We start from the raw sequence: 25,563 nt of genomic DNA, 5'->3' as shown, positions 1-25,563 counted from the left end.
CTTGTACAGACGGCTAGATGCCCTTTGTATACAGCATTATGACATTCATGATACCCAAGTAGACCCCTGCGATACAATCACCGTTTTCTTTTTTCTGGAGAGTACAACTTAGAGAACGTTCTCGTTCCCTTCTACCTCGATCGCGCTCCTTCACTCAGCCCGAGCCGACCGACCTCGAGGGGTCCACTCTCGCTTCTTCTTGTAAGACCCTGGCGCAGTGTTCATCTTGTCCAAGACGGTGTACTCCAAGTGCTCCTTGACGCTCTCGGTGTAACCCTGAGGAGCGTCATAGTCGACGGAGAATACGGTGACGGCGGTCTGGCAGGTTGTGGTCGCCACCAAGGTCTCGCCAGGAAGACTACAGTCGCCCGAGACGCAGGTGTTGATACCGATCGATCCGGGTAGGTCTGATGACCATCGGAATATGTTTGTATCAGCGGTCAAAATCTGTGTTCAATTTGACGAAGTGTGACTCACCACCCCAAGTCTACACAGACGTCAATACACATGAGAAAGAGACCGATAAAAATGATGTCAGCCCGCAACCTCCTTGTATCTAAGATCCAGATTCTTGCGACTCGACGCTAGACATACCGGGAACCCAGCGGCAGTGAAGACGACTTTGTCTGTCAGAGCGCTTCCTGTCATCCTAGTCTGGATCATAGGCAATCCTGTGCAAGTAGCTGCGATTTCAATGGCGCCAAAAGCAATGAGCAAGCGGTAAGGCGGTCCGCGGAGGGAGGTTCTTCAACGAGATTGGGATGAGGGAGGGAGCGAAATGGAATCAGGACTTACAGTTGATCTGAGGGAAGTTCACGTTCAACCCCAAAGCGGGACTACGTAGCGCAAAGAGATCGTATTAGCTCGATTCGATAAGGGACGGGGAACGAGCACGGAGGATGATCGGGGGAGACTCACGGCAAGACCCTTTCTCCCTTGGTCTTGTCACGACCATAAGCCAGGGCGGAGACGAGGTCCGCAGTGAGTCTTCCTTGGACGTTGGCTGCAAACATCACATGCACACAACAAAAAGTCGGGTTCCCCATCAGCGATAGTCTCCCGGGATAGAGCCCAGCCTTCCAGCACTGAAGATCCCAACTCACCGACCGCGCTCTCATCCTCAGGGTCCCAATCCTTATAATCCACCTTGGTGCTGTTCTGCCCACTGACGGCGACAGCAGGGATTCCTCGACCTACGGCTACGTAAGCAGCTCCGAGTGTCCCGGAGAGGGTGTAGACGAGAGGACCTAGGTTGGAGCCTTCGTTTACTCCGGAGACTACTAGGTCGACGGATTGGTTCTGTTTTGTAGTCGACGCGGGAATTAGGGGTTAGGATGGGGTTGGTATAAAGGTTGGGGAGGGGGATAGGCTCACGTTGAAGTAGCTGTCGAAGAGAATCAGGAATAGAGGGGCATGAGGGTCAGACTTGGAGCAGTGATAGATATAGGGAAGCGGGACTTACACAGGGGCAACGACGTCGAGGGCGTAAAAGACACAAGCCGCAGGAGTCCCGTTGAAATATGTCTGTTCGCGCAGCGTATGGTGTTCGGGTCAGCGTATAGATTTCAATCGACAAGTGACTCGGAATGAAAGACGGGATAAAGCTCACGATAGCAGGGTTGTCAACACCAGGCTCGGTGCCCGCATAAGGCAGACCGGCGGTGAGGAGGTTACCTCGACCGCCGCTTGTCAAGTTGCTAGTCGGCCATACGGTCGTCTATGATCGTTCCAAGAAGATTCAATGATCAGCTCCAGACAAACTTGGATCAACCCGGGTAGGCTAGGTACTCACGCCTCCCTTGGCCGACTGTTGATCGGCAGGTCCGACGATGAGCACGTTGTGGTTCTGTTTCTTCAGCTCGTTGTAAACAGCCCGGATGTTGGCGGACCCGAACCCGTCGTCGTTGGTGAGCACGACGTTGAGGTGGGCTTGGATGGAGGCAGCGGTCAAGGCCAAGCAGGAAAGGAGAGCAGCGATCGACTTCATCGTAGTGATAGAGCAGTGTAAATGATTCAAGCATTAGCGGAATGATGTTATTGCTCGCGATGTGACAGCCTCGACAGTTGCCTGCATTGCTCGCCTTTATACCCACATGGATCGGTAGACGGCCGGCTACCTCAGCGACATTACCCTCGAGAGTCCGGGGTCACGGATCGTCCTGCTCGTCGAACCCATGTGCATGCAACTTGGGGTCGGCGGAGATAGGGGTTCAATGAGATCGTGAATCGTAAACCATCCCGCCATTTACTAGCTTTGCTAGCGCGCGTCTTCGGACATGTCCTATCAGCCGATCCTCTCACTGTCACATTCGACTCTCAGGTACAGCTACGGCACATGCGACACATGCGACCGCTGCGACATTGTTGACGACCATGTGCTGCCATATCTCAGGGATCAAACCGATATTTTGTCCGATCAAGTCGGGACTGATTGATCGCCGATAGGGGTATCGGCAGCCGGATGTCGTCTGGTTACCAACTCCGTTAACAACAGATCACGAACGTTTCAGCTCTCAACTCGATCGCCAAACAGATGCGCAGTTGAACGTGCAAACTGCGTTACGATGCAACCATCTCATTATGCTAAAGATACAATCCTCGATGATTCGTACAAATCCTGCTCTCATGACCCTGGCGGTCCTCTCTAGCGGAACTCGCCCAGATGCTCTGCCACCTGGAATTCAGCCCCGGTAACCTCCCTCAACGCATCCACCGTGACCCCTTCAGCTATTTCTACCAAAGTCAACCCACCGCCACCGAGGCGATCCACGTCGAATACGGCCATATCGGTGATGATCCTACTGACCGCCCTCGATGCGGTAAGAGGTAACGAGCATTCGGAGACCACCTTGGGCTGGCCGTGTTTGTCCAGGTGGTCGGTGACGACGATCACTTTGGTATCGTCCGGGTTCGAACATAGGTCCATGGCCCCGCCCATGCCCTTGACGAGTTTACCGGGGATCATAAAGTTTGCTAGGTCGCCGGATGCGCTGACCTCCATGGCGCCTGCCGCAGAGAGAGGAAGGAGCTCGGCATCGTCAGCTATCGCCTTTTCGTGGATGGAGCAAGGTGTTCACGCTCACCCAGGATCGACACGTCGACGTGCCCGCCCCGGATCATCCCAAAGCTCTCTGAACTGTCGAACACGCTCGCACCGGGGACGAGCGTGACAGTCTCTTTACCGGCGTTGATGATGTCGCTGTGGCAACGTTCCTTCTATCAGCTTCTTGTCCTCGTCACGATCTCGCCATATCATTCCACCGCCCCGGCTCGACTTGAACTCACGCATCGACCTCGTCCTCCGTCGGGTACTCTCCCATACCCAAGATCCCGTTCTCGCTCTGCAACCAGACCTTGACACCGGGTTCCAAGTAGGACGCAGCGAGGACGGGCATCCCGACGCCCAGATTGCAGTAATACCCGTCTTTGAGCTCTTTGGCAGCTCGGCGGGCGATCTTTTCACGTTTGAGACGGGCGGTGAGTTTGGGGTCCGATGTGGCGTCTTCTTTGTTAGCTTTGTTGGATGCGGTGTCGTCCTTCTTCTCGGACCCGGTTTTGGGCTTGCGCAAGGTCACGATCTCGATCGACTTATCTATAGTGGCCGGCACGATCCGGTCGATGTAGATTCCAGGGAGGTCGATGTCCATCGGTCCTAGTTCGCCGATCTCGACGATGTTTTCCGCCTGTATACCTCGGTATGTGTGGGAGTCGAGGTCGGAGTGGTGGGAGTCGTTATTTGAGAGCGAAGGGTGGGGTGGGAAGGTCGAAGGTACCGGTCGCACGGTTGGAAACGCGATTTAGTTCGCGAAGTCGAGTCCAGTCGAGGCGAAGTCAAGTCCAGTCGAGGCGAAGTCGAGTCCCGGAGAGCAGGAGCAAATTGAGGGGAACAACGGGGTGGTCCAGAATTTCAACCACATCGCATTCGCAACCCGAATACGATGTGGAGAGAAAGGTGTAACCGCCAAGTATAGAAAAAAAGCCATGCTCCGTAGATCAGCTATCCGCCCATTCTCAATTCAGACTCCAATAAGCATCGTAACAGCCGGGACTGACCTCGACGATGCTCAACTTGGCAGCCTTGGCCATGAGCGGTGCGAAAGCCCGAGTTGTATACCTGCCCGGCGAGAGGATTTTCCGACCAGATGGTGCGGCGGTTGTTGAGAAGCAAACAGAACAAAAAGAGAAAGCGGACGGTGAAAAGCAAGAATAATCGGTCAGCTCTCTTCCTCTTTTTATCGCGATGTCCAACCCGATCCGACCCGAATCGGCCTGAGAAAGCGGACCAACTGAGACTCACCTGAACCGACAATTCCCAGCTTTATCCACCTTCCAAGCCCGTAAGATCGCCACGTCCCCCTTGATCGCAGGCTCGAACAAGTACTTCTTGCCATCGATGATCTTGGTCTCTTTCTTGTCCCCGGGGATCTCTACCTCCCTATCATACGCTCCACTTCTATCTCTATCTTTACCCACAACCCCTTCTTGTCCTTTTTGTTCGCCATTCGAGGCGTCGGGGACGTACTTCTGAACGATCCCCCCGTGCTCAACAACAGTATCCACACCCGTCCTCGTCCATACCCCAGGGATCCCGTGTCCGGCACACCGGAGCCTCTCAGCGATCGAACCTTGTGGACTGAGTTCGAGCTGGATAAGGCCGGAGAGGTATTTACGTTCCAGGGCTTTGTTGGTCCCTACGTAGGAGAGGGTTATCTTGCGGACTTTCGGTCTAGCTTTTGGTTGTGATGAGGCCTTGTGTTCGTGCTCGATGAGAGGGGCCAACCCGCCCGTATGCGTGATCCCAGCGTTATTACTGACAAAGCTCAGGTCGTCCAAGTTAGGATGGTTTTTCAGGGCGGTTATTAGGGTTTCTGCTACGCCGCATAGACCGAATCCTGCGATCCAAATTTGAGTTGAGGGAGAGATGGGAGAAGTGAAGGAGGAGTGGGGGAGATGAGGCGGTAAACGATAGACGCGAAAAGAAGTAGAAGCAAAAGAGAAAAAACACGATCAGTCCTTTCTCTCCCCCTCTTCTTCGTTCCCACCTCCCCCAATCTCCCCGTTTTCCCCCCATCTCCTCCTCTCGCCCGAATCAAAACCCGGACTCACCGGCGCTCAAGATCACACTCCCACTCTTCAAATCCCTCACCGCCTCGTCCGCCGAGTCCCACAGTTTTCCCCTCCTCTTCTCCTCTTTGTTGGGTTGCTTTATAGGGGGTTCTCCGATGTTCTCGGCTGGGCTGGGGACGGATCCGAGTTTGTGCTTGTGAACGGAGACTAGTTCAGGGGTATGAGCGTGGGAGGCGCTGTTCAGAAGACGTCTTTGTATGGGTATTCGTCGTTGGCATAGGTTCTGAGTTTGAGAGGAAGAGCTGAAGAATGAGAGCGAGGTCGGACGTAAGGCTGAGGTCAATAGGAGTGTTGATGGAAGATACGGTGCGCGTGCGCAAACCGCACTCTGTCGAGCTGCCGGGAGGAAGGTTCGGCCGATCATCCTGCACGTGTGCTTCGATGTCTATGTTGCGTATGAACTGTACTGTATGCCGAAAAGCGTTGTGGTCGAAGTACTGTTGATGATGCTGTTTGATGATGTTTCAGCCAATCCCCCCTTGATCTGATCTGATCAACGATCGTCATCAATCGTTGATCGCTCGGCTATGGCATCGAGACAGGGGACCGGCTATTTAGGGCCTGTTTACCTGCACTTTGACTATTTTTTTCCATTCCCGGCCAATTCCACGTTTTACTAGCAGTTGGCTGACAAATTTGGAATCGCGAGGGAAGCCCAAAGAGGGGTGTTTACTAGACCGTTTTTTCTCGCTTCCGACCTCGATTTACGTAAACGCGTAAGATGTCGACTTCACCTATCGACATGTTTTCAATTGACGTTCTAGACGATGTAGACAACTATGAAACACTGCTACAACGTTCTAAATAGCATGTACGACATCGTGGGGACCTCTAGTTTCACCCTCCAAGTTAGCCATATCGATATTTATATCTAGTTCGTTCTCTAGACCTCGAAAACGCGAAAACTTATGGAGTCCGACAGCGTGAGCGACCGATCAACAATAACGAGCTCAGAGGTATCCGAAATCGACTCTTCTGAGGAACAAACAGCCATAATAGAAGCTCGAAACGCTCGTAATAGATCCCTACAACGTATATTCTTCACCGCAGCGTTTGCCGCCGCTATCGAACACGCCAAACGAGTTCCCCGGCCAATCGTTACCGACAACGCTCGAGCTCGATATAAGATTGACTTATGGACCTCAGGCCACCCAGAGGTGTGCTGGGATGCCACAGGCATGTACACAGACGCCTTCCGACACCTCACGCAAGAGCTCGAAGACCTAGACCTCGTATCGTCAACGATAAACGTATCGGCCCAAATAAAGATAGGAATAACGTGCTGGATGTTACGTCGACGAGCCAGCGACCGTACGCTACGAGATGTGTTCCAGTACTCCTTAAGAACCATCCACCTGTACGTAGAAGTCACCTACAGGCCCCCCACCACCGCCAACGAACGTCACCGACCCACCACCACCGTTTTATAGGCTCATCAACGAGGTACTTCAAGCGATTTACGATCCCTCGTTCTACGATCGATATGTCGTTCAAGATACACCTCAGACCCTCCCTACCGACGCAGAAGTCCTCGAACGAGACGGCTACGGGCCTCTACTATCATCAGCTATGGGTGCTATCGACGGCACCCTCGTACAGGCGTATCCACCGGCTGCGGAGCGAAAGGCGTATCGAACGCGAAAACACGGCGTGTCTATGAACGTTCTAGCCTGTTGTCGATTCGATATGCTATTCACCTACGTTCTAGCTGGATGGGAGGGGTCTAGACATGACGGCAGAGTATATCAAGACGCCCTTACGGAGGGTTTGAAGGTACCAGAGGGGTATTACTACCTCGCCGACGCCGGCTTTACGATGGACGAAAACCTCATCATACCCTATCGAAATACACGATACCACTTACAAGAATGGAATTCGGCACCTAATGGGTGAGTCCCCCAGCCAAACGGTGCCCACTCGCACCGTCAGCGAACGGTACATTCATAGATTTACATCATCGCTGGGTATCCGTTTTTTCAGTCGAAATCCTCGAACATATCAAGAACTCTTTAACTATCGCCACTCGTCGGCTCGTACGACTATAGAACGAGCGTTCGGGGTCGTCAAACGTAGATATCCAGTGAGTTCTAGCCAGCTCAGCCGTTGTTGATGACGTCGACGGTATTCACTGACTCGACATCGACGATATCGACCTAGATACTCGCTTACGGAACGTATTACCCCATCGATACGCAGGTCGTGATGATCTACGTCTGCTTCTGCCTTAACAACTTCATCGCCATTCACTGTAACGACATAGAGAGGTTCGAAGACGTCGGTGACGATGTCGATGACGTAGAACGACGAGAACGAGAGGAAGACGCGGACGGAGGGGTCGATCGAGACGAAGCGGTGATTCTCATGGAGTCGAGACGCGATGCGATAGCGAGAGAGATGTGGAACGACTACAACGGTGGGAACAGGCCGAGACGACGTAGGGGAAGGCCTAGAAGAAGGTGATGTAGTTGTTGTATCAGTAGATCGTTCGGTTGTCTCGTAACATCGCGATTTGAAACGGTCGAACGAGATCACCCACCTCCCGTTCGATCTATCGAAACCCCTACTAAACACCCTCCGTTCGTCGACGTTGGCGACGTTCTACCCCCATCTCCCTCTCTCTTTCCTGTTCTAGTATGCGTTCCACATAGAATTCGAGGAAGTCGTCGGGTACAGAGAGGAAGGCCGTCGCCTCGAGAGGTCGTTTGATGAAGTAATAGTTCAAACGGTTCCGGTCGACGTGATCGAGTTTCAGTATCGCTGCAGCCTCGGTGACCTTCTCGAACGTCAAACGATGAGCCGACGCAGCCTGAGAGGCCTGTTCGTTGAGCGTAGCCATCTCCTGATGAATTAACGTCAACGAATCGTTCGAATCGGCATAAGCAGAGGTGCGAGACCGTTTTTTCCTCGATTTGGGGGCCTTCGACGGTGTTGTTTGGCTCGTTCTGCCCGTACGTTGTTTCAGAACAGAATAGGGTATATACAGCAGCGAAACAAACACTTACTCGGCCTCAGAACCACCCTCGTCGTCGTCGTCAGCGTCGTCTTCCCTCTCGACCGTTTTTCTCTTGTTTTTCGCTTTGTTTTTGGCTCCACGAGGTGTTTGTTTATGAGGGGTCGCTACGTGAGCCCCAGTCGCACAACGACCGATCTGAGTGATGGAGAAGAGGTCGTATAGGTCCCACTTCTTATGCCTCCATCGAAACATCAGTCTGTTCAGTTTAGTCTATAGTAATGAACGTTTGAAATCGATGTCGACGTGGAGTTCGAAGGTTCGCGTCGTTTGTTGTTCCGGAGGCAAAATCGAGTATCGGAAGCATATTCACACGCATGTCGACGTCGTAAGCACATGTCGACCTTCATCAATTCCATCTTCATCGATCAAATACGTCGATAGCTCACCGTAGACGTTCGGAAATCCTCCCAGACCTGTTCAGGAGCCGTAGCCCATCCGTTCACAGGATCCCAGCCTAAGCCAGAGTCGGTTGCAAGCTTGTACAGCGGCTCGAAGTAGTCGGAACGCAACTTCACAGGAGTATCGTAAGCACCGATCGATATATGTTCGAACGTTTACTATACCTTTTGATAACGGCTCATACACGACTTGATGTTCTTCTCGCCACCCTGAGACCTTATCGCATTCACCGCAGTCGCCACCTCACCCCACGTCTTCTCGTTGAAGCCGTTATCGCCAGCCGTACCGTTTTGAACCGATTTCACCAGGATTTCCGTCATCAGTCGATCGTCGGCTTCCAACCACTTGGCGTTGAATTGCAGGGAACTACTAGCAGATTCTGCCGGACTCGGGGAAGGCGCTGGAGCACCAAATCCGACACCGTAGCCGTTCGGAACTTGCGAAATCACCGATGTCGACCTCCAATCGCGTATATCGCCTTGACTACCTTCAAACGGTCGATCGTACCTCGTTTCGACTCGCTGCTGGGTCGACGTAAACGGTGAGGGGGTAGAGAGGTGTCTGAAACGTTCCTCTTGCGAACTAGGTGCTACGGCTCGCGATATCGACGAAACGGACGACGGAGGACCCATACTACCGTTCATCGACGGCGTTGGCGGCAGGGTCATCGGGAACCGTGGCTGTTGGGCTGCATGGGTTCCGTACGCTGGTACGCCCTGCGAGGAGGACCCAGACGGCCCGTTCGGAGAGGTTTGAAATTCAGAGGGAGTTCTAGACATCGTAAGTTGACGATTTTACGAAAACGACGAGAAGAGCGCTATATTGAAATCGAATGTCGAATACTCTTTGTCAAGGGCCGTTCAACCACAAACTACTAGCGACGCACAGCCAAAGTCTGGTTTGCCAGCCCTTACGAAAGAGTCGAAGTCCCTCTCGTAACAATATGCCCAAAATCGAGCCAATAATTACGAGATTTATTCTTACGTGAACTCGGTGATTAAAATGGCTGGCGGCCGCTAGTAAATGAGTTTTTGCCTCCACTTTACGGCAGAACTACTGAAAAAACGGGAAAATCGATTCTCGCCGACCGTTAGTAAACAGGCCCTTATATATTTGTGATTGACACGTCATCAAAGGCAATTAACACGTCATCGATCTCTTGCCTGGTTCGAGGCGTTATCAAGTAAATTTACTGGTCACGTGAGGGTTTCGGCGTTGTTTTTGTTTCAGCCACTAATTCACTAACAAGCTGTCGCGCCGACAAAAGTGAGCTTGATGATCTTGCGAAACAGGAGCCGTGGCCACGTAATTGAGGAGGACTTTCGGATTTCAGTAACAATTCGATGCAGTGCTTAATGACAGCTTGTCTCGAGCACTTAGAGCTAGATGCCTCATCTCATTGTTGCAGAGGGGCTAGATCACCGATCGTGTTCCTTGCTGCGTGCGCTATATTAATCGGCCTGTCCGACGCCCAAAGAATCAAATGCCCACTGAGTTCGACTGCAACTCGCCGCCTGTCCTTGTTTCCAGTTGGAATTTATGGTCATCTTCATGTTTCCGACCGGAAAGACAGGTTAGAGGTGGATGGCGTGATCAGACTCGAGCCGTTTCTCACGCGTATTTTGATGGGTGAGGTGAGACGACACGGTAGATGCGGTCTACTCCTTTGATGGATGTCGGGGGTTCTTCAAAGAGGCTTCAGAACTCACTCGGCTGCGATCTCGTATAAATGCCAACACCGCTTTACTCTCTATAAATTGTGTTCAGCATGTATAATCACATTCATCTTCCGATTCACACTTCCAGAACGTCTATTCACAGTCATCGATCAGCATTTCCGCCCCTTCAGATTCTTCATTGAAGCCATATACCGATGCGATCAACCCGGACTCTTCCAGAGATGCAGGCGACAAGTCTATCGCCTCGTCAACCGGGGTCGATTCTGAAAAGAGGCTTGAGGAAGCGCCTCCAACGGGAACCGAAGACAGATCTGATGACGGATGGTCTGATTGGGACGATGATAAACCTTCAACGCTGGAAGAACAGATACGTCAAGAAATGGAACTCGATTCACATATTCGTATTGTGTCCCTAAATTGACTCTTGGCCTGTGTACGATATCTTTCTGTCGTACTCCATGATTACAGAACAATGCCAACTTGCTTCGAGCGTTGATGAGACAGTTCGATGCTATGGGGGAGAAAGAACAAGAGCGCATCTTGGCGGAATCCGGGCAGCTTCTACTCGGTCGCACAGCAAGCGTGGCATTACCAACTCGGTAGAGACTCCACAACAGGCTCCGGGGCAGATGAAAAGGCCTGAAGTGAATGGGGGGAAGGATCTGAAGGAAAAGCCGCGCGAGTTCGAAGGGCGATGCCGCAAGATCGATGGGCAGCATTTCATCCTCCCCAAGGCGCAGGGTGATTCCGAAAAAGGATTCGACGAGTAGTCCGTCCCGAGTTTGTCTATTCCGATGTGGCTGTGCTGCTGGTATCTGTACCTAAGCCTTGTACAGTGTCGGAATCGATAGAACTAAAAGCGACGCGTTCGACGTCAGATCTGTCGGGTTTGATGATTGCTGGCCTGTCCACGGATCGTCATGCGGAACACGAGGGGGACAATGTCAAGCACGCCAGTGTTGTTGAGATGCTAACCTAGATTATAACGGCGAGTACTACTCGTGTTTACAGTCAGAATTAGCTGTGATGTCGAATCTGTGCATTTCCGATCTGTGTACTTCTGCGCCCACTGGAGGTGGACCACATAGCCATCGTCATCAAGTAGTGTATACATTGAACGATTGTCACATCCAACTTGGGCGACACTGCCGCTGTGGATCTGGACATTGAAGTTCATCTGGATCATGCGGCTTCAGCGGTCGCGCGTCAATTGGATACACCCTTGCGATCACTGTAGCCCCCATGAAGAAGTTCGAAACTTGCCTAGCAAGGCCATCAACGGCTTTGTCGGTTGAGAGATCTTTGTCCATGGCCTTCGCAACAGACACGTCTGCCTTGATAGCAAGGACAGCAGTATGTCAGCTAGCCAACCTTAACGATCGTTCTGAATAACTGACACTCTGAGCTATGACCCTGCGAGTATGCCCCCATCGACAAAGCATGCAGGGCCGTTTGTAGGCGATCGGTCATGCGACGCCATAAATCCTTTCATCCCTAAGGTTCTTTGTGTCATCACATGACACTGGAGGATTGACATGCTAAGGGCACGATTCCTGAAAGGAGTACCCTCGAACTCATGCAACAACCCCTGACTGTCACCAAAGGCAGCACATGTCTCTCCTTTGTAGCCGATGATGTTGGCGATCGCCATCTGGCCGTTGGTCCTGCTCTGATCCTGACGGAATAGTACAAGTAAGCCAAGTCCCAGCGAGATTTTTGTTCTGACATCCCATCATACTGACACACGTCTCCCGCAACTTACAACACCTAAAACCCTAGTACCATGTCCTCCAACAATCTAGTTGGCGGCCCGCTGACAAGGGATATAGATAGTGTGGCATCCCAAGAAAGCGAATTAACCGTAACAAGTATCGCTGATAATCGATGCACATGTTCGGTGAGCCAGACCAAGGGGATATTAGTGCTGGGCGTTTACTGACCGCGACTATGAGGACAGTCGGTCTCCAGAGGTTCTGAGTCAGCTCGAGGGCCAGACAAAGTCGAACAACTGTATCGGGTCACTGATCCTTGGCTCTTGCGATACTGCGAGGCACTGGGCATCGGTATTGTGGAGGAAAGGTCGCCAGGGGATCGATCCGGCAACGGCAGTGAAAAGCGATCCGAAGAGGTGGATAGTGTTATGACAGCTCTAACAGAGCTAATCCAGATGCCTCTCGAGCCCAAACGTTCCGCACGCCGTAGCTAGTACTGTTGTCGCATGTGTAGGAGCCCGCAGAACACACATCGATCCGGCAGGGAATCATTGCGTCAGGGCTGTGTGCCACAATCGATGCATCTAGTGTCCATAACAGCGGATAATTTACCGCTTCACCAATGAGCTTAAAGATTTTTCGATGTGATTCCCTATCTCCCTGATTCCTCTCGTTCATGAGCCACGTACAGTAACGCCGAAATCCCCATGACGCGTGCTCTGAAACATTCTCCGCCTCGCGCGAGGTGGCGCAATGTAGCAAGAGTCGAAACGTGGAACTGCCAGTAGGAAGAGTTTCGACGAGTTGCTTTGCTTCCCGTTCTTGTTTCTCCAGCTGCTTTTTGGTCTTGGCCGCTTTTCTTTTTGCCGCTCCTGCACTAATTCCGTAGGTCTGCGGTTGAAGCTGGACTCTGACTGATGGATCCGTCGATTCTGCTCCTAGCTCTGATGAGCTCTATATACGCGCACGTGAAGTAGACCGATAAAGAGACCACGTCGTCGCGATCATGTACTCAACCTACGTATTGTCATATTGATAGACTCCTATAGACTCAGCCGTCGTTACTTATCGACATGCCACCCGAAGACTGTAACCCCAGTCGAGCTTCTTCCGTAACGGTGATCGGGGATCCAGTTGACGATAGTGATACTTCATCGGTTACCGCTCAGGAGACCTCACCTTCGGCAAGCGAAGATTCAGTAACGGTTGGGGGAGATTCTCCCTCCGTTTCTTCCAATGAAGAACATGACCAGACTCAGGTCGACACTTCGTCTCGATCGCCGTCTCTGAAGGTGAGTATCTTCGTTTCGAGCTCTGACCTGGTTGGTCTTGACTTGATACCGTCTTCCTCAGCGAAAGCGCAGGCAAGGGGGCGGACAGCTTGACACGGAAAATCAAGGGGTTCAAAGCAAAAAGAATGCAGTCAAGAAGAAGATAATCCGTAGTTCAAGCCCTGGATCGGAAGCGGCAAAGTATCTCTACGATTTGTGCAACAAACAACGGGCCGATCTGGAGAAACGTAATCGCGAGAGACTTGCGGTACTACGCCGCGAGCAAAATCTAAGCGAGACCGAGAGAGTTTGCTCGAACCCCTAGTTTTTCGGTATCGAGATCTTGCCTGGACTGTGTAGACGTCTGCTGTCGGCCTGATATACAGTTTTATGAGGCGATGTGATACGTTTTAATCAGGGCCGCCTTTCAAGATCGAGCAGCTGAATGAGCAGGATCGACCGTTCACAGCCTTGGCTTCCTTACTGTACGAGCCTTACCTAGAGTTTTACTTTTAAGGCTAAAGTCACCTCATTGACGGAGAATTGCATGATGGCGGACGTCTGCGGTATTGTATACCCATGGCTGTGTGATCGCGTACCGGAGCCGGAAGCAATCCGAGCTGTTTCATCCTGCTCTTGGGCCTATCTCATGTATCGATCAGAGATAATTTCTGGTGTGTGCTATCATACCGAAAGAGGACGTACAGCACTAATCAGGCTAATATGACGCGTACTGGTGCATTGCGATGAGAGACCGATTGTCCACATAGCCATAATGAAAGGAACGATGAGAAATAGCGAACTGTTTCACCTGAACCCGCGCTCATCTAGGTTTTTCTGTTAGTTCCATCGCTTCGGGTGAAGCACAAGCGATCCGAAAAGGCTCTTGACGGTATAGGTGGCAGTGAGGAGAGATCAACTGATCGGCATGGCGCCTATATACCAGGACGGACCCCCAGGTCATGCCATGAACCGATGAAGGCTATCACATCGTTAGACAACTTCGCGCGTCACAGGATCGCGCCACATCACGCAATACGCTGTGGTCGATCTTGCCCCTTGTTTCGAAAATCAGTTTCCTTTCATTATCCATAGTATCGATATCAAGAACGGCTCGTTCACAGCGAGGACTGCAAAACTATAATGCTGACCAGTGGTGGTGCCAGTCCGCAGCCTGGTAGAACGAGGCAATCTTATCCAGTCGAGCCAAACATTTGCACGAAGCCACTCTGATCAGATCGAAGCGAGAACAATGCGCACTGAACTTCCCGACCGATCTGTCACGGATCCTCCTCATAGAGATTCTTTGACCTCTACGCAAGCCTCCGGGTTGCTATTCTCGATAGAACCAACGATAGAACCAACACCCGCGGAACCTGGGGAGCTGTCGTGCATCGCTTCGAATCCATCGGATCAAGGGGTGAGTCAATCAGCTGATGAACTTTCCAGCCGTCCTGATCCATCTTTCTGGAACGCCCGCATGACAATACGCGAATGGCCTTTCGAACCCCTGCCCTATCTACTGCTTATCAGACTATATCGGATCCAGACAATACCTCCAATGAGCAAGAAAGCGCTGATCTTCCCTGGATGGAAGAATCCCTTGATGTTCCATGGCAGTATCTCGTGAACTTAGGTCTCAGAACGCACGAGGTCGGTTTGCTTGCAGCCGATTTGCCCGCAGCGGTCACGACTAACGGTTGATGTAATGCAACAGGAAGCACTTGAGGGACAAAGGAAAGGTGAAAAACGGGCACAAGCCATTCTCGCAAGCGATTCTGTTGCGGCGGAGAAAACGAAGGGTGCTAGACGGATTGAGACTACGTCGGGCTCCCAACCGAGGAACAAACGTACTGGGAATTCTGGCGCGGTCACCAAGCCCAAACAGCCTAGAGAGAGCGCCAAACGGACACGATACAGCGGAAATTCACGCATCACCTTTCTTCTAGCCTCTCCGGAAGAGCCGAACTATTTCAGGCGAGCCTTCAAGAACAGTGATGGTACCTACCGAATTTGAATATAGTATGGAGAGCTTGGGGATCAAGCAGTGCGATAACGATGATGCACGACTCAGGGGTTTGTTTGTGAGTCATGATCAAGTAGCAGTCGTTCCTGAGATGTTCCATTTCAGGCTTGTACTCGATCGACGAAGAAAAAATCGAACTTGTCTATACTTAACTTCCTTGCTGTCAATGATATAGCCGTCGCAACCAGGATCAAACGTCCATGGTCCATGTGTCTCTATCTCTCTCATCGACGCTATAGCAATGAGATCAACAGCTTGATAGTACAAGGGTTCACTCAACTGTACACTGATAAGCTATCGTTCCTGAAGTCGTCCGAATCACATGTCTTATATCTTACAGCTAAGAACGGGACTCTTCCGCTACCTCATAGTCCCAACGCACAAGCCTGAACCTCTGCGATCCTCGTCACAGCCGGGATGAGGATAGCTACGGGAACCACCCCATACTCGGGCGATTCGCTAGGCATGACAGCCACCGTACCCGACCTCGTCTCGTCCCCGTTCAACATTCTGACCGTACGCAACTCCGTCTTGCCATCGTCGACCATGTTGGTGTTGTTTTCGATGTCCTTCTCGACGAACGACAAGATTCCAGAATAAGTCGCTTTCGGGTCGGTGTGCGCGAAGGAGATTTGGAAACCTTCGCCGATGAGTAAGAACCGATCGGGAGAGAGCTGGATGATCAGGCCGTACCCCGCCGCTGGGTTCCCGAATACGTGAGCTCGGAAGATAGTCAGGGTCCATTTACCGAAGGTGACTTCACGTTCGGGGGAGGGGTCTTTCGCCTTCTCTTCATCCTGAGTGGCGGGAGGGAGTTCGTCGAAGAAGAAACCCGTCATAGGTCGATCCTCTTTCCTCGCCTCCAAGATGATCGGCGCGACCTTTTTTAGTAACTCCAAATGCCTCTTCATCCCGTTCATCCCCTCGGGCAGGGTATCGATTCCAAACGGCGAACAAGCCAAAGCTCCATAAGACCCGATGGCTTCCCACATCCGGATCGCACCGAATGTGTCTCCCCGCTGTTCAGGAATAAACAAGGGTTGGCCACGGTGCTTGTACGCAGCGCAGGTGGAAGGGTAGTCGGGCATGTAAATGTCCGGAGCGAGGAAATCTAGGTTGGGAGCGAACGTTTGCCAGATGTCTAGCACTGTCTCTATAGGCCCGCCCGAGGGGTATTCTCCGGGGGAGATACCGTCGGTCACCGTAGTATTCGAACCGGGGGCGCCGGAGGTGTTACGAAGCCAGGCGTTTGTGTATAGAGGGATCTTGTTTTTCGACCCCGAGTCGCCGGAAGAGGCGACCTGGTCCAGGTATAGGGCGTAGTGGTAGGCCATGAAGATCTCGTCCGTCTGAGGCGATTCGCCAAAGAGTTGTCCCCAAGAGAGGTTATCCCGTCCAGGACCTGCAGTCGAGCTCAAGGTCTTGCGGAAATGAGCCAGGTTTGATTTGAGCTCCTCGTTGAGCAAGTCCCACTGCTCTTCCAGCTTCTTAACCAGGTCCAAAGGTACAGCGCTCTGGAAGGCCTTCTCGGCCAACTCGCCCCTATCCCGAGAATCTCCTAGTAGGCCGACCTCGTTCTCGACCTGGACGGCGATGACCGTCTCTTCCCCACCTGAAGGGTCGATCTCTTTGAGATGAGACAAGAGAGCGGTGAATGCTTTGGCATCGGCGTCGATCGAAGTCTGGGAAAAGATGGAGAGGACTTCGCGGACTTGCAGAGAGTCGTCTTTGTTGATCCGGACGCGGGGGAATCGTTTGTCGTTGGTCTTGACCCAAGGTGGGATGTAGGTGGATTGTCCTATCGATAGCATGAATGGTATGAGAATCAAGCAACGAAGTTCGAGAGCAAGCCGTTCGGAGAGAGATACGGGCTTACCGTTCTTGAACGACCCGAACCAGAGCAAGACCAGGTGCATATCGTGCCTCTTTGCATCCTCGACCACCCGATCGAGCTCAGTGAAGTCGAACACTCCCTCTGTAGGCTCGATCTGTTCCCAAGTTACGCTTCCCAGCAGAGTGTTGAAGCCCTGATCTTTGAGTCGAGACCATACCCCGTGCATGTACTCCGACGAGGAGAGGGAGGAATTGTTCAGCTCGGCCGCGAGCGGGAAGAATGGGCGACCGCGCACGACGAATTGGTGGTAGTTGCCATGAGGGAATTTTTCGATACGGGGAGACATGATTGAGGCATGTGTCGAACGAGCCATTCCATCTTGTTACTTCGCAGACGGTCAGAGTCGATCATGAGTGTCTGACGATATATCAAGTCTCGATGATAGGGGTAACGAGAGTGGACGGGATGTCTTCACGCCGGTCAGCGGGCACCGAGTATCGTCCGAACGCCGATGCGGTCTCCGTCGGGATCGAGGCAAACGTCCGTCGAGACATCACGGTGGAATGGGTCAGAGGCCAGAGGTAGAGTCCTAGGGATCTCGGGGCGTCCATCAAGCGATCGTCATGCAGTCATGATCCGGGACCGAGTCGATGCGACGATATTGATCTACCAGCGACGATTTCGATAAGTCGCGCGGAGCATTACTCGGAGGTTTGTTTTATCGCTCAAGGTCGGCAATGGTTTCAGGTTCAGATCGCGTTTCATGGGGGACGGATTCGTCTGTCCGGACTGCGATATTCACGAGCGAAACACTGTATACAAAGACGGCCGTCACCCTCATGCTATACTAGAGACCTCGTCTAACTTCCAGATGCATGTATCTAGTTCATGACCATATTCGAACCCAGGAACGCGCGCGTAACTTCATTCAACGCCGATTCATGCGATCATTTTAATACCTCTCTGAATGCCCTTTTACAAACCGAGCCTACCCAAACTTGACTAGATCAACGTCTCATCGCTGCTACCCTCAAGAAATAAAGAATCAAAGGTCGAGCCCAGTGACAGCCGCCTTGAGGGGCCAGTATTGACATTGTTGAACAGCTCCACCGGTGACGATATACTGCAGGTCGTCCTCTACCAACCTAGCCACACCGGCATCGAGGTCCTTTACGAGGAACATCTTCGAGCTCGCACTAGGGTCTTCGTAGTCGCAGATGACGGTGTAAAAGATCTTGCCGTCCGTCGTAGCGGGGAAAAGGTCGGCGCCTTGTTGGACGATCCCGGCCTTGCCAGCTTCGGTATCCCGGACAGCGAGGAAGGTTAAGACGTCCGCGGTGACCGGGATGGAAGAAGTCTCAGATACCCTGAGTCGACTGACACCGAGAGCGTCCATAGTGTCGGCGTAGTAGTGGAAGACTAGCGATTCGTCGGCCGAAGAGACGAACGTCCCGTTCAGGTAAAGCCATTTGTCGGAATCGGCACCGGCCGAGTCGTACAAGTATAGGTTGTCGTCCTCGCCGACACCTAATTCGGTAGTGTCCCATGCGCTGAGGAAGACGTAGCTGGGTTCATCGTCGCTGTCGGTAGAGGTGGAGTTGGCGTCTGCGGCAGCAGCGATGTCGGTAGCGTTGAACAGGTTGGCATCGAGCTGAGCGTCGGTCTCGTCGGCGTCGAATTCTGAATCGATGTCCTGCACCTCTCCTTCTGTCTCGGTCTGGTTGGATCTGGAACCGGTGGTATCTACGGTGGTGGAGTTGCTCGAATCGGTGGCGGTGCTGGTCATGGTCATGTTGACGGCAGGATCTTTCATGACTTCGGAGGTTGCAGTAGCCTGACGACGTTGAATTCGGCCAAGTCGTCGACGACGCTGTTGATCTTGTTGATCCTCGGTCGCAGATTGATTCGCGTCTGCGCTATCGCCTTGTTCCTCTGCACCTTGGGTCGGCTGGTCGGATTCTGTAGGGTTGGACGGCTGACCGGATTGATCGGAATCCGTAGGCTGTTCAGACTGGTCGGGGTTTTCAGGCTGCTCGGGTTGATCGGGTGTGGTAGGCTGGTTGGGTTCGGCCGGCTGCTCGGAACCGTCGGGCTGCTCAGAACCGGCTGGCTGCTCGGAGTCGTCAGGCTGCGTAGTGGGCGGCGCAGGTGTGGTAGGCTTGCTTCCCAAGCTGTAAGCACGACGGTTCGATGTCAGCTCAAGGTAACGATCCATCACGTCGCTTCCGGGAGACTCACAGATAGCAGTTACCAAATTTGACCAGGTCGACGTTGAACAGGTCGAGCTGCTTGAACCCCAAGAGATCGGCATCGACGGCTTCGTTGACGACAATTTCCCAGTCGATACCGTTGTTGCACTTGCCAGGATTCTCGGTGTCGAAAGCGTACTTGGCGGAAGCGGCGGCTTTGGCGGTCGAAGTGAGAGAGATCTTGCGGTCAAAGAACTTGTTGACAGTGATACCGATTCCGACCGAGATGGGGAGAGCGATCGAAGCGCCGACAGTGACCTCCCCATAAGCGTCAAACTTGGGAGTGAACTCGGGCTTGAATCCGGACTGCTGGAAGTCTCCGTTGGCAATGTCGAGGTTGACGTTAAAGTTCTTGATCTCGGCCTTGCCACCGGCGATGACGCCGCCCTCAGCCTTGAGTTCAAAGTCTCCCTTGGCGTGAACGCTCAGTGCCGGTCCGACGGTGAAGAATCCTGGAACGGCGAATGCGAGTCCGGGCAAGGGGAACACGGCGAGTTCCTTTTGGAAGCCGTCCTTGAACGTGAACATGGCCTCGATGGCGAGGTTGGCTTCGGCCATGATGTTTCCGGCTACGTTGACATGGGCGGTTCGAACATCGGCGGTGACTGTAAAACGGAAATAACCGCATCAGCACATGTGCCACGAGAAAGGACCTTGCTATTCGACTCACGGAAATCGACGACCACTTTCCCGGCGATGTTGATATGGGTCTCAAACCCGCAGTTGACACAAGACAGGTGAATCTCGGCGTCCGTCTTGCTGTTCTTGTTTCCAGTCTTCTTCTTGCTCCAAAGCACACGTCCGGGTCCCCATCGAGTCGCCCGCTGTAATTCGGGCTTGGCCTTTTCGGTCACGTTGTAGACATAGTCGATCTGCTTGTTGGCTTCCTTGTCGAGAGTGCTCGCCTTTTCCAGCAAATGCTTGACGGGTGCCGGGGCGTATGCACGGGCGATTCGAAGTGGGACAGCTACTGGCGCCGTGGCTACTTGCAGGATCCCTTGTCCCAGCCTCACCAGGAAACGGGGGATAAACCTCTTCCGGATGGAGGATCGCTTGTAGAACGAGTCGATGTCGTCTTCAGAGGCGAGACCGGGAGCGAACTGATCAAAGCTCGAGTCGAACGAGTCGGCGTCAAAGTCAAAGTAACCGATCTTGTCGTCGAGCAGTTTGTCAAAGTCGTCACACAGAGGGGCGGTAGGGAAACCGAGGATCTGGTCGGAGGGAGGTGGGGCGCAGGTACCGTTAGTTCCTACGTTGGGGGAGGTGGTAGTCCCGTTCGTTCCCGATCCCGTGCCCGATCCTCCTTGGTTCGAAGAACCCGTGGTCCCGTTGTTAAACGATCCTCCGACAGTAACTCCAGACCCGCTCGAAGCTGTCCCATTGTTACCTGAAGCCGGTCGACCGGGGATGACGGTTCCCCAGGTGATCTCGGCCGTCTTGATAGCTCGTTCGATAGGGACGACGGTGGCGTTGGCGTGGACGATCAGCGGACCTTCTTGGAATGAGACGTCGGTGACGAGCCAGTAGGTGTATTCTCCGGTGATTACGGTAGCGGAAGAGTTGCAGCCTTGGCCGGTACTACTGGTGATGAGCAGGAAGTTGGGCTTCCAGTTCTGCTTGGCGAAATCGTAAGCCTGGGCAGAGGAGAAATCGACGGCGATCCCGCCGGTCTCGCAAGTGACCGAGGTGATGTACTGGGAGTGTTCGACGATGATGGCAGGGTAGGTATAGTTGTTCTTGATCAAGGTGAACTTGTGTTCGATAGAGGTGTCTACAGTATTCGGAAATCACCGTCAAACACCTAGTCAGTCTCATATTAATGTCGCCCGAACGTCAAATGAACCGAACGAAAGGCAGACGACTATAAGACTCAAAGACTCACCGTTATGACCTTCCGGGCTGTAATACATGTCACCCTGATCGACCGGCTTGATGTTATCGATCTTGCCAGGATCCACGTTGGGCGGGACGATGGGCGTCATGTTGGGAACGTCCATATCGACGTGCGATTCGGACCCATCGGGGCGAGCGATGGGGACGGTCAGGGGGGAGGTCGATTCGGGAGAGGGTCCAGAACCAGGGTTGGAATTGGGACCTGAACCGGAGGATCCTGTGTTAGGGCTGTTATCCGGAGACGAGACCGCAGGGCCACTACTGGGAAGGTTATTGCTACCCGGCCCTGATCCAGGTGCCGAGGTCGAGTTCGAGGTCGACGTCGCACCGACGGCAGTATCGGTGAACGTGACGACAGGCTGCCCACCTCCAGCTTGACAAGGCAACCCGCTCGCCACGACATAGGCGGTGACCGTATCCACTTCAGTTTCAGTTTCAGTCTCGGTTCGAGTTTGAGTGACGTGTGCGGTCTGGGTAGCCGTGACGACAGTTATAGTCGAAGTTTGGGTCGTATGTTGAGTCTCTACGACGGTGGTATAGAATGCGATGGCTTCTTGAGTCGAAGTGGCTCGAGAGGAGACGTCTCGCTTGTCTTCAGTCTCTGAGAGAGGTCGAGCGGAGCTAACGGCGAGGAGAGCCAAGATGGGGACTAAGAAAGAGGTCGGGAATCGCATGATGGTGGATAGGGGCTCGATATGCGTTTAATGTCAAATGAAGAATATGTTGGAGTGGCGGTTTGCGTTATCGATGGCGAAGCCTAAGTATGGTAAAGGAGTGTAAAGTCAAAACGAATGTCGATGTGTAGGATCGGTTGATGTCCAGTGTATCGGACTGTGTCGGAAAGCTGAAAGTCGGAGAGGTGTACGTGATGGAAGGCAGGGATCGTCGGTCGATCCTACCAGGCTGATGATGGAAAGACATTATCTTTTCCATCGCCAGTGCCGTTTTGACGGGGGATAGTTGCTCCTTATATACGTCTTGCGAAGGACCGAACGGCAGCCGATCATCTGCTGAATAACCCATCTTTGTCGTAACGTATTGGCGATGATCTGTAGTTTGTTGTTTGTTGTCTGATTCGGCACTTGTCGGAATCGAACTTAGATGTCCTGAAAGATCCTTCGATGACATCGCGACGTCTTCACCGGCCCCGAATATGAAACTTCCGTCACGATTGATCGGGAGTTGTCGAGAAAAGGTACGGGGCTCGGCTCGCCTCACGGCTACCGACGATGGTGAGTGACCCTGTGTGTCCCGTGGGGCTCTGTTGCTCTGTTTGTCGAGTATGGCCTCGGAGAGTTTTTAACCTTTTTTTTTGCAAGTTCTTCTTGGCATCCCACGTTCAGATCCCGTTGGTGCGCGGGGACTCCGTTCGGACGCGAACCTTATCGATGTTGTTGTTGTTGTTGTTGTTGTTGTTGTGGGGTGAGACCACGGGAAACATTTCCTTGGCCAATACAAATCTCGATCTGCTCCCCGTACTTCTTCTTAGGCAGACCATGGTGCGTATCTTCGGTGAACGGCAACGGACGGGCACTTTCGTATCGCTTGATCGCAGACGCTTTGAAATACAAAGTCATGGCAATGACAAATATCGTAGCTTTCCAGTCCTTAGGACGACTCGAGGTCATTCAGCCACCTCACGTGAATCGAGGCTAGACTCGGCCAAGCTCCACCTTATTCTCCGGTTTGTCGAACCATGTAATTCGAAATTGATCCTCCGTCTGTACGTACATCCATCACCCACTCTGATTCCATGACCGATGCCACTGCGTGCCGAGAGACGCTGCACTCCCTTCAAGCCCGGCTGACAGCTGATCATGTTGAGCGAGCAAGCCGGGTTGGAAGGGATAGATCTGAGCATGAGGTACAGAGACCCGATCGAGCAGCATCTGAAGCATCTGCGAATCTTGATCGTCCAGAAAGTCCAGTCCAGCCGCGAAGTCGAAGGGGACTTGAGTGTTGTCGAGCGATCCTTCTTGGGAGGAATATCCCGTATATGGAGCCGATTGCCCAGTTTGCGTCGGATCAACGAGTCCACCTTGCTCGATGGAATCGTGCACTTGCGGCGAAGCTTGCGACTCGCTTGGTGGTAGACCACTGGCCGCTAACGCATTTTGATTAGGCACGCTGGCGATTGGCGAAGGTTGTTGATCTCCAAAAGCAGAAGCAGCCCGATTCGCAACGACATCGCCTTGAACCGCAGGACTGACTCCATAGTCCGCAGCCAGCGCGTCCAGAATCTCTGCTTTTTGAGCAGCGGCTGACCAAGAACGGCTCATGTGGCGTAACATGGTGACACAATCCTTGGCCCCGTCGATCGCATTCCCGCGACGCTTGGGCGCTCGAGTCTGGACAGCAGACAGAAGAAACGTCGTTCCCGCCGTAAAGGCCGCCTGGAGTGCGGTCGGGGTGGTGTAACGTAGGTTATAAAGGCGATGCCATATCTTTAAAAGGGTTATGATACGGAGCGCTGCTCGATCGCATTGCTGTATACCGACGCCGTCAGACCGGCAAGCTCAAAAATCCAGAGCCAAATCGGACGGCTCACCTTGACCGATTCGGATATCTCCTCAGAGCCACTTCCGGGTATGGGCGACACCTTGCGATAGAACGGTCGATGAAGCAGGATGATGAGCCACATATGGGTGATATGCATCATGATGATGTGTGGGTAGGCGTTCGAGTCGGAATGGCCGGTAAGAATGACGGCAGACGGGAGTTCGTCCTTCCATGTCGTCAAAGCGAGGCTGTCACGCAGTTTGAGGAAGCTTGAGCAGGCTGAACGATCTAGCATGATTCGAGCTCGAAAGACTCACCTAATCTCGCTGATCAATCCTGATCGACCGATGGCTGATACGTTCGCCTTGATGCTATAGCTGTTTCAGGTCGTTCTCATCGTTAGCTTATGCAGATCCTCGAAGAGGTCGGGGCGCGCTTACAGCGAATTCATGATATCCTGCCCGATCCTGAGCAACTTGACCGTCTCCACAAACGCCGTGCTGATATGACACGACCCATTCCTCACGGTATCGGCGCCATCGAAAGGCGTCCATTCGAGCTCATTCGTAACGACGTCAGGCGTTGGCAGAGAAGTCCTGCGAATGGTGTAACAGAGTAAGCCGAGAATCATTGTCTGATATCGAGACAGACAACCCACGTGTATTCGATCTGAGACCCCACTCTCCCGATATAGGGGCTCCAGGCGGTCTCTTGGGAAAAGGTCGACCAGAATACAACGGTGCGCTGTGTTTTGCAAGTGGTATAAGCGATAGATCGTCAATGACAAATCGGTCGGCTCACTTCTTTGGCCTCTGTCGCCGAGAGTTTGCCAGATTCTACGAGCGCACTTGGATCTAGGTGCAATCCCACTGAACGAGAAAGCAGCGCCTGAGTGTTCGAGAACTAGACATACGTGGTTATGCACTCACGAGCCTGGCTCAGCCTCGACGCTTGTCCCATGTACGTCCATCCCAGATTATGTTCACCTTCGAGCGAATGATAACTCGATAGACTGGCCAAGCCTTGTACCGTCGCCAATGTCGGATTCGAACTCTCTTGGTCGATATAAGTCTTGGCCTGTTGTGCAAAGACCTTGCGGGTCCCAGGGAAACGTAGATGATCCTCGTCTGCATAACATAGTGCGATAGACAGGATGGCGTTGTGGAGGAGTGGACTGTAGTGAGGTGTAGGCGCCGATCCGGTCATCATCGCTTGACGCATGTCCCGCTCGAAATGGTGTCTCGTGATCCGTTGACCTGGAGCCCGAGGGTTCAATCAAGCGGTATGGAATTCAGTCGAGAACGGTTACTCACACCAAGCGGCGTGAAACCGAAAGAACCGATCCATGGCCGTATCATGTTGCTGAGTTGTCAGGAAGACCTCTTTAGGGAGATGCTTGCCGTATCCTAGAGGCTGAGGCTGTCCATCGGCAATGATCGTACTGATCAAAGGATGAAGCCCTGTGGCGGTTGGCGACTTGCTGATATGATGGAAGGCTGAGAGGGGTCCGTGGAAAAGAAGATCTCCACCCTGCGCCTCGACCTTGATGACAGCGCACAAGTATATGGGTGTCAGCACAACCTTGAACCTAAAGCAAGTCGTGATCACCGGGTGGACTTACGATATGGGATGTACGCCGATCCGTTTCCTGGTCAGCCTGATCCGACTCGAACTCGTCTCCACCATCCTCCTCGTCAGGAAAACTTCCTCTTCGCCGACGACCAGATTGTAGAACAGACGATAATCCGGACGACGCCGGCCGGATTGATAGGGCCTGGTGAGAAGTGGAGCCTTGCAACGGATCGACCCCCGTTTGTTCGAGCAGTCTTTCCAAATCAGCGACCCGAGCCCTCATGGCATC

The 25,563-nt window shown here is 52.9% G+C and overlaps 8 protein-coding genes across 8 annotated transcripts; 2 read left to right on the top strand and 6 right to left on the bottom strand.

The window, feature by feature from the left end:
* Window positions 1-7: 7 nt before the first annotated feature.
* HD553DRAFT_310005 (5'/3'-nucleotidase sure) lies at window positions 8-2,172 on the bottom strand. Its single transcript, XM_046179775.1, has 10 exons — window positions 1,793-2,172; window positions 1,610-1,717; window positions 1,463-1,524; window positions 1,375-1,384; window positions 1,104-1,299; window positions 919-1,003; window positions 796-836; window positions 595-683; window positions 478-487; window positions 8-407 (listed from the first exon to the last, which is right to left on the bottom strand). Exons 1-10 carry the CDS (start codon window positions 1,985-1,987, stop codon window positions 151-153), a joined length of 1,053 nt encoding a protein of 350 aa, XP_046037013.1. The 5' UTR covers window positions 1,988-2,172; the 3' UTR covers window positions 8-150.
* Window positions 2,173-2,554: 382 nt separating this feature from the next.
* On the bottom strand, window positions 2,555-5,659 carry HD553DRAFT_310002 (uncharacterized protein). The gene is made up of 6 exons (XM_046179774.1): window positions 5,107-5,659; window positions 4,298-4,892; window positions 4,054-4,114; window positions 3,286-3,683; window positions 3,084-3,199; window positions 2,555-3,006 (listed from the first exon to the last, which is right to left on the bottom strand). The coding sequence occupies exons 1-6, from the start codon at window positions 5,489-5,491 to the stop codon at window positions 2,645-2,647; spliced, it is 1,917 nt and encodes a 638-aa protein (XP_046037012.1). The 5' UTR covers window positions 5,492-5,659; the 3' UTR covers window positions 2,555-2,644.
* Window positions 5,660-7,690: 2,031 nt separating this feature from the next.
* On the bottom strand, window positions 7,691-9,318 carry HD553DRAFT_341451 (uncharacterized protein; the record flags this gene model as incomplete). Its single annotated transcript, XM_046182637.1, has 4 exons — window positions 7,691-8,069; window positions 8,130-8,311; window positions 8,527-8,649; window positions 8,704-9,318. The coding sequence occupies 4 exons, from the start codon at window positions 9,316-9,318 to the stop codon at window positions 7,691-7,693; spliced, it is 1,299 nt and encodes a 432-aa protein (XP_046037011.1).
* A 607-nt stretch (window positions 9,319-9,925) lies between these two features.
* HD553DRAFT_323521 (uncharacterized protein) lies at window positions 9,926-11,513 on the top strand (the record flags this gene model as incomplete). Its single annotated transcript, XM_046181396.1, has 6 exons — window positions 9,926-9,980; window positions 10,070-10,173; window positions 10,346-10,589; window positions 10,687-10,987; window positions 11,055-11,091; window positions 11,307-11,513. 6 exons carry the CDS (start codon window positions 9,926-9,928, stop codon window positions 11,511-11,513), a joined length of 948 nt encoding a protein of 315 aa, XP_046037010.1.
* Window positions 11,514-13,003: 1,490 nt separating this feature from the next.
* HD553DRAFT_323519 (uncharacterized protein) lies at window positions 13,004-14,905 on the top strand (the record flags this gene model as incomplete). Its single annotated transcript, XM_046181395.1, has 6 exons — window positions 13,004-13,222; window positions 13,284-13,508; window positions 14,033-14,105; window positions 14,297-14,366; window positions 14,548-14,621; window positions 14,751-14,905. 6 exons carry the CDS (start codon window positions 13,004-13,006, stop codon window positions 14,903-14,905), a joined length of 816 nt encoding a protein of 271 aa, XP_046037009.1.
* Window positions 14,906-15,496: 591 nt separating this feature from the next.
* HD553DRAFT_370144 (glycoside hydrolase superfamily) lies at window positions 15,497-17,407 on the bottom strand (the record flags this gene model as incomplete). Its single annotated transcript, XM_046184163.1, has 2 exons — window positions 15,497-17,025; window positions 17,104-17,407. 2 exons carry the CDS (start codon window positions 17,405-17,407, stop codon window positions 15,593-15,595), a joined length of 1,737 nt encoding a protein of 578 aa, XP_046037008.1. The 3' UTR covers window positions 15,497-15,592.
* A 637-nt stretch (window positions 17,408-18,044) lies between these two features.
* On the bottom strand, window positions 18,045-21,877 carry HD553DRAFT_334969 (uncharacterized protein; the record flags this gene model as incomplete). Its single annotated transcript, XM_046182174.1, has 4 exons — window positions 18,045-19,232; window positions 19,300-19,915; window positions 19,981-21,081; window positions 21,193-21,877. The coding sequence occupies 4 exons, from the start codon at window positions 21,875-21,877 to the stop codon at window positions 18,107-18,109; spliced, it is 3,528 nt and encodes a 1,175-aa protein (XP_046037007.1). The 3' UTR covers window positions 18,045-18,106.
* Window positions 21,878-22,939: 1,062 nt separating this feature from the next.
* HD553DRAFT_271378 (fungal-specific transcription factor domain-containing protein) lies at window positions 22,940-25,250 on the bottom strand (the record flags this gene model as incomplete). The annotated part of the gene is made up of 8 exons (XM_046177710.1): window positions 22,940-23,718; window positions 23,745-23,950; window positions 24,020-24,079; window positions 24,143-24,298; window positions 24,361-24,446; window positions 24,504-24,571; window positions 24,632-24,958; window positions 25,016-25,250. Coding segments are annotated over 8 exons (1,917 nt in total), but the record flags the coding sequence as incomplete, so codon positions are not given.
* Between the last annotated feature and the right edge of the window lie 313 nt (window positions 25,251-25,563).

The sequence above is a fragment of the Filobasidium floriforme genome (genome assembly GCF_021052385.1).
Source record: "Filobasidium floriforme strain CBS 6241 chromosome Unknown HD553scaffold_9, whole genome shotgun sequence".
Classification (NCBI taxonomy): Eukaryota; Fungi; Basidiomycota; class Tremellomycetes; order Filobasidiales; family Filobasidiaceae; genus Filobasidium; species Filobasidium floriforme.
The sequence above is the reverse complement of the archived record's forward strand: the minus strand, read 5'-3'. Positions and strand labels throughout refer to the sequence as shown.

What these genes read in the sequence shown, in the direction of transcription:
- HD553DRAFT_310005 (XM_046179775.1), bottom strand. Translation starts at nt 1,987, where the DNA reads ATGAAGTCGATCGCTGCTCTCCTTTCCTGCTTGGCCTTGACCGCTGCC. An exon ending in AACAGTCGGCCAAGGGAGGC is followed by an intron (nt 1,718 to 1,792) that starts GTGAGTACCTAG and finishes GAACGATCATAG; the next exon opens with ACGACCGTATGGCCGACTAG. An exon ending in GAACTTCCCTCAGATCAACT is followed by an intron (nt 684 to 795) that starts GTAAGTCCTGAT and finishes TTGAAATCGCAG; the next exon opens with CTACTTGCACAGGATTGCCT.
- HD553DRAFT_310002 (XM_046179774.1), bottom strand. Translation starts at nt 5,491, where the DNA reads ATGATCGGCCGAACCTTCCTCCCGGCAGCTCGACAGAGTGCGGTTTGC. An exon ending in GAGTGTGATCTTGAGCGCCG is followed by an intron (nt 4,893 to 5,106) that starts GTGAGTCCGGGT and finishes TTTGGATCGCAG; the next exon opens with GATTCGGTCTATGCGGCGTA. An exon ending in CGTCGACGTGTCGATCCTGG is followed by an intron (nt 3,007 to 3,083) that starts GTGAGCGTGAAC and finishes TCTCTGCGGCAG; the next exon opens with GCGCCATGGAGGTCAGCGCA.